Raw genomic sequence first — 13,908 nt, 5'->3', positions numbered from 1 at the left:
TTTTCCTTGCTTCTAATTTGATGTGGAAATCCCCTTCATGCCCTTAGTGTTTTAAGTGAGTGAAAAACAGAAAATCTTCAACAAAAGTCTCTAAAAAAAACAACCATGAGATTCGAACTTGAGACCTCTTGGTGAGCAAGGAAATTTTGTACACCATAGCTCACCAACTAAGCTAGGTAGTTGTTGTTACCAAAAACAAATCTTTAATCACTTAAGGATGTGGTCCATCGATCCTTGTTGGCATTTGGAGTATTCCTTGTACCTCTGGGATAATTGCAAACGGGCTGGTTCTGCATCTCGGTTCAGTTCTGATCCATTATTCTTTTTCTGACCCGAAAAAGAATAATCATTTGTACGGGTGACCAAACGAATGTGTACTTTTAATTGAACACGTCCATCTTGCTAAGAATTTCGTCCTCTTCGCAACCATGGAAAGAAATAGGACCTCTTTACGTGTAAAATTGAAAATATAGCGCCCGATAGTCCTTAAGGCCTTGAAAATATAAAACCCGCAAAAAGAGAATAAAACCCAAGGTAGCTCCATTCTAAATATGTAAAATGCATGTTTTACTACCCTAGATTTCACACATAAATGTGCTCATCAGTAGTATTAAAGGGGATCAGGTTATAACGAGTCGGTTCAAGTCGGATGTATAAACATATCGGTTGGGTTGGGTGTCCGACGGGCTAGCTACATGCACCGTGAACACTCGTTTAATAAACAAAGCCCGACATGTTTATTAATCGAGCCAGTCTAGGTTGGGCCATAAACACGTTGGGGTCGACTAGGTCTATGGTGCGGGCTCAGAATTAACACACCTACAAGAGGGGATCTGATCACGTGATTTATTTCCTTATCTTTTTTTATACATGCATGGTTTTAAACTGTTTAAAGAATGTTTTAAAATTCTAATTATGAAACATTATCTCAATTACATCTCGATAGAATTTGACAATTTCATTGAATCGTCTCCTATTTTATTGCTAAAAGCATGTAACGCAATTTTCATTTTCTTGTTTTTTTGGATGAATAAAGTATATATTAAAAAAGCATCAAAAGAAATTCCCCACAAAAAGGGAGAGAAAAGAAGAACAAGAAAAAAGAAGAAAATGAAGGAGAAGCCTGAAGCACCCAAAGAAAAACAAAGACTGATGATGCGGGAAGTCGAACCCAAACAGGCAATGAGGTGAACTCCACCTTCTTTAGCGGTAGCATGGGGCTTTAAGATCTAATGACGAGGAGCCCGCGCAGGAGATGCCAAGTCCCTTCTTCCAGGACATACAATTTATCACTCTCATCGTTGAACTGGAATATGAAGAATCCACTTTCTAAGAGCTTGATATCTACATTCCCTTCGATATGACATAAACGGGGAAGGGAGATTTTGACGAACTCAAAAGAAGGTCTAAAAAAAAGAGCAATCTAGTGCACGAGGCTCCCGCTACTATGAAGTATGGGAAAGACAAGTTGTACGCAGCCTTACCCCCTGCTTGGCAAAAGAGGCTATTTCCAAGTTTTGAACATGTGACCAACATGTTGCACAATTGCGTGCAACATGTTGGTCCAAAGGTGGAGCTCTTCATCAATAACACTAGAGGGACAATGAATCACTGGTTTGCCTTCCACAATAGCAAGAGGAACAAAACTGAGACTGAGCCCCTTCGAAGAAGAAGACTCAAACTCCCAAACTTTTAGGAGGGACACAACCATCGACAACATCCATAACATGGCTAAGACCCTCTACCTTATCTTTATCCCCACCAAGGTTACCGACCTCAACCACCACTTCACTTGTGTTACTGCCATTCTCTTCCTTATCTTCAACTTCCATAACAGGGATAGCATCCTCTTCCCCTTCGTCGTTGGCCTCATCTTCCTCCGTCTCATCTTCTCTATCGTTGACCTCATTTTCCTCCACCTCTTCATCACCTTCAAAGCTACCTTCCTCTTCTAGATCTTCATCTCCTAGAGTATCAACATCTCCTTCGTTGCTAGCACCCTCTGGTTCCCTAGCACTGGGCCGGTCCTTTGTTTCCTCAATCCTAGCCAAGCAAAATTCCACACATTCATGGTAAGGATCGAAAGCGTTAATACAATCAGGATGAACTCTATCACCCTTGTCAAGCATTGAAAAAATTGTTTGATTCAATCAATCATTCAAAAGCACTACGAGAAACCTCTACACATGAGAAGTGGGAGGGGTCCTCTCCAACGAGTTTTTTTTTTTTAAAAAGGGTGCAATAGGAGGACTTCCTAGGAGGTCACCCATTATAGTACTACTCTCGTAGCACGTATCGAATTTTCATTTTGTTCTTAAAAATATTTTAACACAATTTTTTTTCAATTAAGCCTCTATCCTTTTACATAAGAATAGCATTAGATTACTTTCGACTTTTTGAAAACTTCCTTTTTACCCTTCTAATAAGTATAAAATAATGAGAAAAAAAAAAAAAACAAGGTTACAAATCTATTGCCACCTAATAGAGGGTGTCAAATTGATTAATGAGGCTAAAGTTAGCAAGTTTTGAGGGGTAGTTTATGAATAGATATGTTAGATCAAATTTCTCGAAGTTTATTGGAGATTTTTATTTCCATTAAAGAAAAGGAAATATGACTCGATTAACTAAACAAAAACGGTGTAGGCCTGTAGGCTTCAATTGATGAAGACTATCGAAACCGATTGACGCAACCGGTTGACACCCTTATTTCTCGGCCCGTATTCGGTTCGGGTTGAGTCGCGCTGTGTCATGAGCGAAATCGAAAGTCAAAAGACACAAAAATCGGAATAGTATATTGACCAAATTATCCCTATTTCTATTATCTAATTCCACTGCTCTCTCCTCTGGTCAACCGCTCAAAACCAAACACACGACTTCAGTTGAGATTTGAAAACCCCAGCGACGGCTTGAAAGAGGAACATGGGATGGGAATGTCACATATACCGGAAGCTCAGGTACTCCTCCAACCCTAATTGTATCAATCCTCTTCTGTATCAATCTCAGATTCTTCATCTCTGTTCCTCTCCTAAGACCCTAAATTTTTCTGGAGATTCTTGCTCTTGTGAATCCTGTGTTCGAAGCAATTGCAGTCGTAAATTTGATGCCGACGGCAGTGATTATTTTTCGCGCATTCTTTGCAGAAAGGATCCAAATTTGAATAGATCAAGTTCAATCTCTTCTCTGAATCTAACATTTTTATTATATCTACGTCCAGAAAATGGAGTGTGCAGTAGAAATGCCAACTCTGGAATCAGTGGTAGATACTTTGTCTCTAAGCTTGCAGATCTGGGTCCCGTTAGTAGTGCTTCCCGATCGTTTTCCACGTCTTCTATAGGCGTTTCTCCTTCACAGGAGCCACTGGAAAGTTCAATTTCTAGTGAAACTCATAGTCTAGCGGAGTGTTGGATAGGTGCTCGTGGTAAGTCCCAAGTGAGTAGAAAAAACTTTGATCGTCAAACAAGTAGAGGAAATGTCAAGCGTCAACCAACTAGATGGAAACCGAGCCAAGAAGTGATCGAAATTGTTGAGTTGGTTAAACGAGGGGAAGACCATATGAAATCGAAGCTCAGTCAGAGGAGTGGAAAAATATCCCCTACATTGCTTTGTGAGGTTCTCGAGGTCTTGAACTCAAATAGAGTTCCGGCTCTACATTTCTTCAATTGGGTTAGAGATGCTCAGCCTGAAATGAACTGTAATTCTCAAATTTGGAGCCTGATTATTTCTAATCTTGGTGGCTTGAAAAACTATGATTCTATGCTTCTTTTGTTGAAAGTTCTTTCAGAGAAGAGGATTTGTCTCACAGAAAGGGCATTTGGGTTTCTGCCTGTTTTTCGGAAGGATAGGGCTTCAGTTAGGAGCTCTGTCAAAAGAGTGATAGATATATTAACTGAAGTTGGAGGCTCATGTTGTCGGTCTGGCACTTATGCCCTGATTAAGAAGCTATGTACTTCGAATGCCTTTGACATGGCAACCTTTGTGATGGAGGAGACAGCTAAGAAGACATCTTATTACAACATCATGATTTGGGCTAAGTGTAGAAGTGGCAATTTTCAAGCAGCACTGGATATACTAGATCAGATTAGGAATTTTGGTTGTGACCCAAATGCCAACTCTTATAATTACTTGCTCGGTGGGCTCTGCAAGAATGGAAGTATTGTTGAGGCTTGCAATCTGCTTAATGCAATGGAAGAATCGGGTTATATTCGAGATCCTGTAACCTTTGAAGTGCTTGTGTATCATGCATGTAGACTTCAAAGGTTGGATTTTGCAATAGAGTTCCTTAATCAGATGATGTTGTGTGGTCTGGAACCTCGTCTCACGACACATGCTGCCTTCATCAAAGGCTACTTTAATGATGAAAGATTCCAGGAGGCTCATAGATATGTCGTGGATATGAGTAACAGGTACAAATCTTCTGCCAATGAGAGTTACAGCCTGCTCGCAAGCCTTCATCAGCAGAAAGGGTACGTTGTTGAAGCCCGAGAGATTCTCGTTGAAATGATTGAGAAGGGTCTGAAGCCCAACTTTCCCATTTTCAAGAAAGTAAAGAAGGATCTTTCTAAGTTACGGATGGCAGATTTGGCTGCAGATTTAGAGAGCAGATTCTCAAAGTTCCAGTCCAGAACAAAAACTGGTTAAATCTGTTCTCGGTTAGTCTGTAATAATGTGGTTTTTTATTTTCTTTTTTCTTCTTGAGATGCATTAATTCTGGAATGAGAATGAGGATTTTCAATTATACCAGTCCAATTAGTTGCTCGGAGCCATTCATGAACAAGAAGTTAAACTTTTGGAAAGTATTTTTTGTTACAGGGAGAGTAGTATGTTCTTATCTACCTATCAGCCAATTGGTTGGTATCAATTAGGCTTTCCAGGAATACATGCTGGTGAATGAAGCAATTTCTCTTCAAATGGTTGGATTGACATTCTGGTGAGTTAGATGAGTTTGCTATTGCAATAATCTGGAAAATTCATTTTCCTCTACTTCTGCTATTTGTTTGCTCATCAAATTGGTTCTTCTGTTGTTGTCAGTAGAAAATAGGTAACTGAATACCAGTATTTGTTAAATTGAGTATTTAATCTGGTGGCCATTTTTGTGATAAAAATTGAAGGCTATCAGTTAGTTATAAGATTGTTCTCCCCTTTGTATTTAATGGATGGATTGTAAATCTGCTAACACTAATAATATAAACTACATGGATCAGTTACAGGACCTTGACATGAAGGGCTTATGATACACAGGGCAAAACATTAAATATTAAAACCACATTTGTAATAAATTGCACTTCAGATTGAAGTTTCAAGATTTGTCTTCAAATGGACTGTTTGTTAGCTTTTGAGGAAATGTCATACTGAAAGGGTTTTGCCTATCCTATATATGAAAGGGTTTGGTACAAAATTTGGTGGAACAGAACTCAGGAGACTTTAAAAACCTCTCCATGCCAACCAAATCTGAGGTACCCTTGCAATGCAACTGTTGCATTTTGATTCTTGCACTTGAATCATTCTATTGAAATCTCAGAGTTCATTCATATTGATTTGTTTCTCCCTTTCAATTCTCTCTGGTTGTACTGGGACAGGCTTAAGAAATGAACAGTGTCTACGACTCTACAGCATCACTTGCAACCAAAAGATGCTTGATCTAAGTGTATTCATCCTATTATCATCACTGGCGAAGAATTTCAAATTGTTGATAGGTTGGGCATTATTCAAGCTATTTATCATTTTCTTCTTCAATGCTATCTTCATAATTTCTCCCAAGCAAGGGTTGCCTGGACTTATTTTCACACTTTTCCCCGCCAGGTAAAAATCAAAATTAGCCATGAAATAGAGAGCACTGCCAAGGTTCAGAGGGATCCTTTTGGCTTTTTCCTACGTCGACTCTTTGTTTGGCTCCTATCACAGCCATGAAGGCACATCCTTGTGCTGATATCATTCTCCCATAGACCTGACTGTACCTGGCGTTCAAGTTTCTTAATTTTCCCACTGATCCAATTGTTATGTAGAGTAACACACCCTTTCTTCATGCAGGATGCCTTCTCATTTTTCTTCTCCCAAAGACCATGGTAAGCCCCATTGGGAGAGAAATTTCTGTCTAGGAAATGAACAGTCAGATTAGTTTCAGGTTCAATAAGAGTGACAGAGAATTCTTAGATTCCCATTGAAGATAAAACAGATCAGATGGTTTAGTGTTTATGGTTTTGCGTTTAAGCAAGAGACTGCAATCTCAATTGGTCTCTTATGCAAACTCTTGACACCAGACATGCAGCAGATTGTGATCAATGGAAATTCTGAGGATGAATGTAGACGTCTTTTGGCTGATGCTTAGTCTAAATATGGGGTCAAATCAGCAAAATGCAGGAATAAGGATCTGAAACATAAAAAAAATGTTGAGAATGATTATCTCCAAATTCCTGATGAGATGAGATCTTCCAGTGTGTCACAGTTGCATGCAGGGAAAGCGATAGGAATGAAAATTGTTCCACTAGCTCTGGTAATTGATGGGAACAGCCTTGTGTATATCTTGGAGAAAGACCTGGAACCAGAGGCATGACTCTTTACCTTCTAAATTAAGATATCTCAATCGCAACTTACATGTTTGAAGCTCTGTACCATAGTTGTCACGGCGTCTAGGCTGGGCCTGGATGTCAAGGCAACACCAACAAGCTGCGTAGGCATCGAAAACTATGCTCTGTATTAGTAATACCTTGACAACTATGATCTGTATTGCAAATGCTATTTATTTTACACCTTATCCAGTGTCTGTTTCTTGTATTTCTGTAGATGTGTATAATTCTGTTCATATTTGCTATTCATGTTTGAAACTGTCTCACATGCTAAATGTTCTTTTTTCAACAGCTTTTCGAATGGTGGTTAAATTTAATATGAAAATTGAAGTAGTTACAGGAATTAGTCTGGTGATAGAGATTCTTTCAGGTTTTAAATGTCTTTGGGTAAAGTCTCACATGCTAGCTGAAATTACATAAATGAAGATTTTTGAAGTTAGTAACTTCAGTCCATTCTCTGGAAGTTAGGCTGTCTGATTTGATGGTTAGGCTGTCTGATTTGATGGTCTGAACAATCCAACTATCCAATTGGATGCGTCAATGATCAACTCAACTGTTTCCTACGAAATGATGACTTGCAAGATTTTTTTATTTTTTTTGGGAGGTGGGGGTCCGGTGGGTTGGGGGGGGGGGGAATGTTTGGATGACCATTGAAGCCTGATGGTCAATAGTCCAGTGGTATGTGAAAATGCTGGTATGAATTTCTGACTGAAGAGTTCTATTTAGGCCATATTGCGAACTTTTGGCTGATTTGTATAACTGCTATCTATTTTTTAATAATACTACATTCTATTTGCAAATTATGTGAACCAATGGAAGATAATGCCAATATATAGATCCAAGATTTGGGAGAGGAAATACACTCATTTTCTCCCAGTAAGGAGCCTTCTTATAGGAAATGTCCATGCACAGATCTCATGGAGTCTGAGGAGGGGCCTTTTTTATTCAAGTCTCATACATATCCTATTTAAGACAATATCTAGCACTGAGATAAGATCCTTTGCAATGTCCCAATGATAGCATGGATTTGATCTTTCCGGTACCACATGACTAAGAACCTGAGTGCCAGACATAACTTCTAAGTTGTTGAACCTCCCCACCCACCACCCACCACTGACACCCCCCACCCCCCCCCCCCCCCCAACCAAAAAAAAAGCAGTCCTACTTTGTTTTTCTAACCTCTGAAAAAAAATTGGGGGTTCTTGGCTACTTTCACAAATATGGACAAGTCGATTCTCATTTTGAAGGTTGTTCTGTGACTTTGGTTGATAGATAGTGTAAGAGAAAATAAAGGAAATGTCTTTTGGAGTTCGTCACAGAAAGAAGAGTCATAGTAGAGCACCACGATTGCTAAAAGCTTAAAACCAAAGTTAGAGTTTAAATGAAGTATGGCCACTGAATGAACTGCGGTTTTGTGGAGTTGTGTGGGGAGTTTTAGGGGGTGTTTGGTTCAATTTTTCCATCGGATTACATTCTATGGAATCATATTTCTCATTAAAAAAAAAACTGTTTGGTTCACATTAACGAAAAAGTGATCCGGACTCATGGTGTTCATTGGAATCACCATTTACACTAAAGTTGGGGATTCAATCGGTTAACCTGAATAGGTAAATCCAGAATCGAGTCACCTAATTCCAGGGTTCATATAAAAACCCCAGAATCAGGGTGACTCCACTTATCGGATTTTCATATCTGACCTTTCCCATCCTTCGACCAGAGACGAACGCAGCCAAGGTGAGATTTCTGAAAAATGAACGCAGATGAGGTGAGATTTCTGAAAAAAAAACGCAGGCAAGGTGAGATTTCCCCTCCCCCTTCTTCTGTGTTTTCTTCAGATTTTGGAGTTGTCGGTTGTTATCTTTCCGGTTCTTAACTTCATATCTAGGTTTTCAACTTATGTTTCTTCCTCATTGTGCAAGATTCATTTGTTGGCTTCATCGATCGACTGAAGAAGGGGGTGTTTTCCAGATTGTTTGAGGTATGGTTCTTCCTCTTCTTCAAACCTAGATGTGAAACCCTAGATTTGGGGTTTTTTTCAGTTTTGTTGAAATTGGAATGAAGAAATCTCTGCCGTGGTTTATTACGTTCTGAATTTTTTATATGAACAGAATTTGGTGAGGAGTAATTTCTGTTTTACTATACTAAAACAGCCAAAGCAACCCAAGGATTTCCCCCCTCTCTCTTTAGCTCTCTCTCCTGCACTTTCCATTTCTGCTGTGTTGTCGTCATCGTCGATGCTCTCTTTCTCTCTTCAGCTATCAGGTCTGCAACAAATTCTGGCTATTTGGCTTCTTGACCATGGTGGAAGTTTGAAAGTAAACATTGTCCATGGCCATTCCTTGATGTTATCAACGTTTAACTATCATTCCAATTGAGCTACTCTTCTGCGGCTGTATACACCTTGAACATCCTCCATTACCCTATCTACCACATATAATTCTCTGAACACTCCTCTTTAATTGTAATTTGTTAAGTTTTTTCAATTTTATTTTTTATTTTTTTGGGTATTGAGTTGGGTTATGGCTGGCCGGAAGCTGAACCAGATTCAACCTATTGCCCTGCTGCTTATCCACAATAGAATAAAACCTGCACTTCTTCAGTGGTTATGGGCAAATTGGCTGTCCAAAATCCAGTGTGGCTTGTTATGACGGGCATTTTTCCACAAATAACAATTGTGCCTGAAGCAAGAAGGATTTAAACTTGCAACTGCATGGCATGGCATGGGATTGGCAGAGCTAAGTTATCCTGCTATGACTAGGAGATTGGTGGATGTGCAGTGGGGTCATGGCTTCTGTAGTTCAATAAAGTTGTGGGAAGATATGGACAGGGCCTGATTAAGATCTTTATCAACCATTATTCAGTTTCTCTTTCTGCAATTCTGATAAGCTTTTTGTTTAATGATTTTTAAAATTTTATCAATAAGAGAAATGATGCCTTTTGATATCATAGCAATTGAGCGGGTTTCTAACTATAAACAGTCACTCAGGATTTCAGATGGGTCAGATGACTACATTTTAACTTTGAACTTAGTCCAGATGCTTCACAAAACCAAAATGGAATTGAATTTAGAAGGCTCCCAATTTAGTCTGAAAATCCTATCAGTCCCCTGATCTTTACCCAGTTCATCTACAATAGCATCTTCTGCTGATGCCATTTTACATTCATGCTTTGGTTAATGTATTATAAACTTGTTCAAATGAAAATTTCTAAGATTGGAGTGGGTTCTGAAGTCCGAGCAACATTATTAGCCATGATAAACCCAATCCCAGAAAAACTGTAGTGTTCTAGAAAAGCAACACTACAGATTAGCTTCACGTAGGAAGGCTTCCATCCCTAGTACTTTTTGTGTACATACTTATATGTGGTCTACTGAGTCACGAAATATTGTTAAAGTACAACTTGAATTTGACAATGATGATTTCTGCGTATCAAGACCTGTGAATCATTTTGGCCCTCGCATGAGGGCTCCTAAGTTAGTGTGGAAGCTATATTTATAGCCAGCCAATACGACTCCTGTTGAATGCCTGAAAAATGATAACAGAAGAAGATGGCAAATGGGCTGAAACCCCATGCCTGCCCAACGCAAGCAACTGGAAAAGACTCTAGGCTTTCAGACTTTGACACTTACTACATAGGTTGGTATTTTTGAATCTATACATTAGCAATTTTTTTTTTCCTGTTCAAAATTAAAAATTCGAGGAGGCCTTTGCTAATGAATCACACTGTAAATGATGCTTTTATAAAGTTGGTCTCTTTCATATAACAGTTTGGTAACAGAAGGCAACCAATATCTACAAATAAAGCAATCCCATTGCCAATTTGATAATTGCAAAAAAAAAAAAAAAAAAAGAGGGAGCGAAGAAAAAAAACCATTATATACCATGTTGTTTTATATGCTTGTTGGTATGTATTTTTTTTTTTTTTTTATTATTATTTTGGAATGCATTATCAACCTAGACGCAGCCTTCAATTGCTTCATTCTGCCGTTTCAGTTACTTCATTTAGTGCTCAGAATTGCTTCACATGCAGTGGATGCAGCAAGGAAGGTAGATAGGAAGATAGTTTTTGGATTCTGGATGTCCTCTCTGTGGCAATCCAAAAGAGGATATTTTTCGCCCCCTCTTCGAATCTAGTCATGCTTGTGGAGCTTGATTTGGGTCTCCTTTCATAAAAAAAAAAACTCAGGACCTGTTATCTAATTTTATTCAATGATTGTAGAAGTTATTCTCTCTCAAGAGATCGCAAATCTGGGAATATAGCAGCCTCAGCTTATTGGCCCTCCCTCATCTTGAATATTTGGAATCCTGATCCTGTTGGGCTTCTGTTTCCATCAACTTAGGATAAGGTTTTCTGGAATGCAAATCATGAAGGTTGGAGGTGCTCCTTGAATTAGGAATCTGATCCAAACATCACAGGTCAGGTTTATGAGTTGTTATATTGGGAGTTTCAACTTAAGAAGGATCAATTATTTCTGATTTACAGTAATCATGCCCTGCTCTAGATTGGTGCTTGGATTCTATTTTCTCAGATGTTAATTCTTGTTGTCTTCTCTGATGTTTATTCTCATTGTTGTCTTGTTGAAAGGAAAAATCATAGATTTGCTATTCATTTCTTCTTCATTTTTCTCTCTAAACTATATCATGTTCACTGTCTTGCTGCTTAGGTTTCCCCCTGCCATTTTCTTTACAAATCCTAATTTCCAGTCTTTTCTAAAAGAAAACCTAATGCTCTCCCATGTTTTGTTTGTAGCTTTAATTCATAATACAGCAGTCACACTTTTTAATGCGATATGGTGTTGCTGTTACCTCACCCTGAGGCGCATCTCAAGGCCTATGCCTTTAAGCAATTCTAAAAGCCCAGTTCCAGGGTTTAAAGTGAGACGATAGCAATCAGATTTAGACAAGAAATTCCCACGGATACATGTTGGGCCCCTGGTTCATTGGTGCGAATTATGGTCGATATTTTTGGTGTTGTCCGCATTCAACTGGGGTATGAATTTCTTAATTTTTTTTTAGGATATTTAACATTTGAATGTTTATTTTCTTAAATTCTTATAAGTTGATTATATTTGCGTTACAGGTTGAAAACAAAGGTTGTGGAATGTTCGAATGGATATCAAATTCAAGCCCAAGCTGTCATCATAGTTGTCACGGCGCTAAGGCAAACCAAGGCGGTGGAGGGTTGTCTAAGCGCTTAGGCGAGAAGGCGTCCGCCTTAAGGCGAACTAGGCGAACAAGTGTTATTTTTTATTTTTCCTATTTTCTAACATTATTTAGTAAGTTATATATATCTTGTATTATAAAAAATCAAGATTAAGCCACAGCAAGTCATTAAAAATCAACATTTAGCCACATCAAGTCATAAAAAATTAACATTAAGTCATATTAAGTTATAAAAAATCAACATTTAGAGAAATGCTCTTATTCTATAATAAGTTTGACTGGTCAAATGATTTTATTTTTACGCGAGACTTTTTATATTAGTTATAATATAAAACCAGCTTTCTAACAAGTCTAAGATTACTTAAATCTGAGTTGCAATGACAAAGTTATGTTTCAGTCAAACTTATTTTTAAGTGTGCGAATACTGTTAAAATCGCCTGAATGAAAATAATTTTATGAATATCAAAACAAAAAATTTTTTTACCGGACTTTTGGTTTTTAGCAATGTTTTAACATAATAGAATTTATAAAATTTTCATAATTGAGAAAAACCCTAGTATTTAAAAGTTGAAAATCGTTCCTATAACCAAAATCTAGTTTTTGTTCTTGGACTGGGGGGTTGAGTTTTTATCCTTTTAGAATTTGATTTTTAAACTATTTTTATTGGATTCAAATAGGGGGTATTTGTTTATTTATGAATAATATCTTAAGTAAATGAAATAACAAATATTAAAAACATTTACTTGAATGATATTTGGCATAAATAAGTGCCGAAACACGAGGTGACATGCAGTGCAACAAGGCGGCTGTCGCCTAGGCCCCAGGCAAACCGCCTGGACGCCTAGGCGACGCCTTGACAACTATGGTTGTCATACTTACTAGATTCCACCTCGGTCCCAATGCTTGGTAATCTCAACTTCATCATCTCCTTCCCCTTCATCAGACTATATCAAAGGATACTTGAACGGTGCAATTAAAGAATCGGAGGACCATACGAGGATGCTGAGAGATGTTCTTGATGCAGTCAAGAAGCTTGACTTAAACAAAAGTGTAGAATGAACTCTGATAGGAGCGTTGGAATTTTTTGGAAAAGAAAAGGCTGATGTCATTGTAATGATATCAAATTCATTATCATTTGGTAGTACCTGGATTGTAATAGTTAATTTAGACTGAAGTATGTTTTTGGATTATTACATGTTAGTACCTTTGATCACTATTATTAAAAACTTACAGCTTATAGGAGCAAACACTGAAGCAAGCACCCTTTATGGGGAATTGGGCACATCACAACCTCCAAGTGCCCAATTCAGAAATTCAGAACCGATGGAAAGATTTCAGAATTTGAAATTTAGAACAGAGTGTTTCTAACCACCTGAAAACCAAGAAAATTCCAGAATCATAGAGAAAGAAACAAGACTAGAATAGAGACCAGAACAAGACATATGGATCTCTAGTTATGGAATTGTCCTAATCTAAATATGGATATAAAAAATAACCCTGAAATTCAAAGATTTCAGAATGTAAAATTCAAAACAGAGTTAGATTCACATGTGTAATGTGACGTGACTGAGCTCATTGTAATATGACCTGTGACTGAGAGTCACATGTGTAATATGACTTGTTCTCCTATATAGAACCACAAACCAAAGTGAATAGAATATGCCAAAAGAAGATGTTCAAACTTCTTGTTTGATCAATAAGTTAGTAGGTCCTTCCAAATCCTCATCAAGAAAAAAAAAAAAAAAAACACCTGTATACATGTTCATTCCACATTTTTTGATTTCATGTTAGTAGGGAGTGAAGACTGGGGGGATAATAGGTGGGTGCCAATGTGTTGGGTATATTCTAAAATCCTCCCAACCATGGTTCTAAGTATAATGAATTAAACTGATCATATCTATCGAATTGTTCCGATTTAGTATATCTCCAAATTAAATAGTTGGCATTTATAAATAACATAAAAAATAAAATACAACTTAATACCTACCCAAAACCATTAGATAAAGAAATCAAAATATGTTTTTTTGTAAGAAAAAATTAACGATTCAATACTATATTATTTTTTTTAGATGCACGATACCTATCCTAATACCTTGCACTAAAATCATGCCTTGTAATTTTCTTCTTATTTTCCTTCAATTTAATATATTTACTTATTAAAAAAAACCAAAAAAAAAAAAAAA

At 37.6% G+C, this 13,908-nt stretch overlaps 1 protein-coding gene and 1 long non-coding RNA gene across 4 annotated transcripts; both read left to right on the top strand.

Moving 5' to 3' along the window:
• Positions 1–2,865: 2,865 nt before the first annotated feature.
• Positions 2,866–5,150, top strand: LOC122076969 (pentatricopeptide repeat-containing protein At3g14580, mitochondrial-like). The gene is made up of 2 exons (XM_042642648.1): positions 2,866–4,649; positions 4,810–5,150. The coding sequence occupies exon 1, from the start codon at positions 2,920–2,922 to the stop codon at positions 4,636–4,638; it is 1,719 nt and encodes a 572-aa protein (XP_042498582.1). The 5' UTR covers positions 2,866–2,919; the 3' UTR covers positions 4,639–4,649; positions 4,810–5,150.
• Positions 5,151–7,716: 2,566 nt separating this feature from the next.
• On the top strand, positions 7,717–11,786 carry LOC122076970. Of its 3 annotated transcripts, none has more exons than XR_006139664.1 (3): positions 7,717–8,541; positions 10,593–11,552; positions 11,643–11,786. It is a non-coding gene; the product is annotated as an uncharacterized LOC122076970 (long non-coding RNA). The 3 variants fall into 3 exon arrangements; XR_006139662.1 differs by having other exon boundaries at positions 10,556–11,552; XR_006139663.1 differs by lacking the exon at positions 7,717–8,541 and having other exon boundaries at positions 10,482–10,978; positions 11,313–11,552.
• Positions 11,787–13,908: the final 2,122 nt, after the last annotated feature.

This window comes from Macadamia integrifolia, chromosome 4 (assembly GCF_013358625.1).
Source record: "Macadamia integrifolia cultivar HAES 741 chromosome 4, SCU_Mint_v3, whole genome shotgun sequence".
Lineage (NCBI taxonomy): Eukaryota > Viridiplantae > Streptophyta > Magnoliopsida > Proteales > Proteaceae > Macadamia > Macadamia integrifolia.
This window is presented reverse-complemented; position numbering and strand designations above follow the sequence as displayed.

Bases quoted from the DNA above. Each gene is read 5' to 3' on its own strand.
- LOC122076969 (XM_042642648.1), top strand. From the start codon at position 2,920: ATGGGATGGGAATGTCACATATACCGGAAGCTCAGGTACTCCTCCAAC.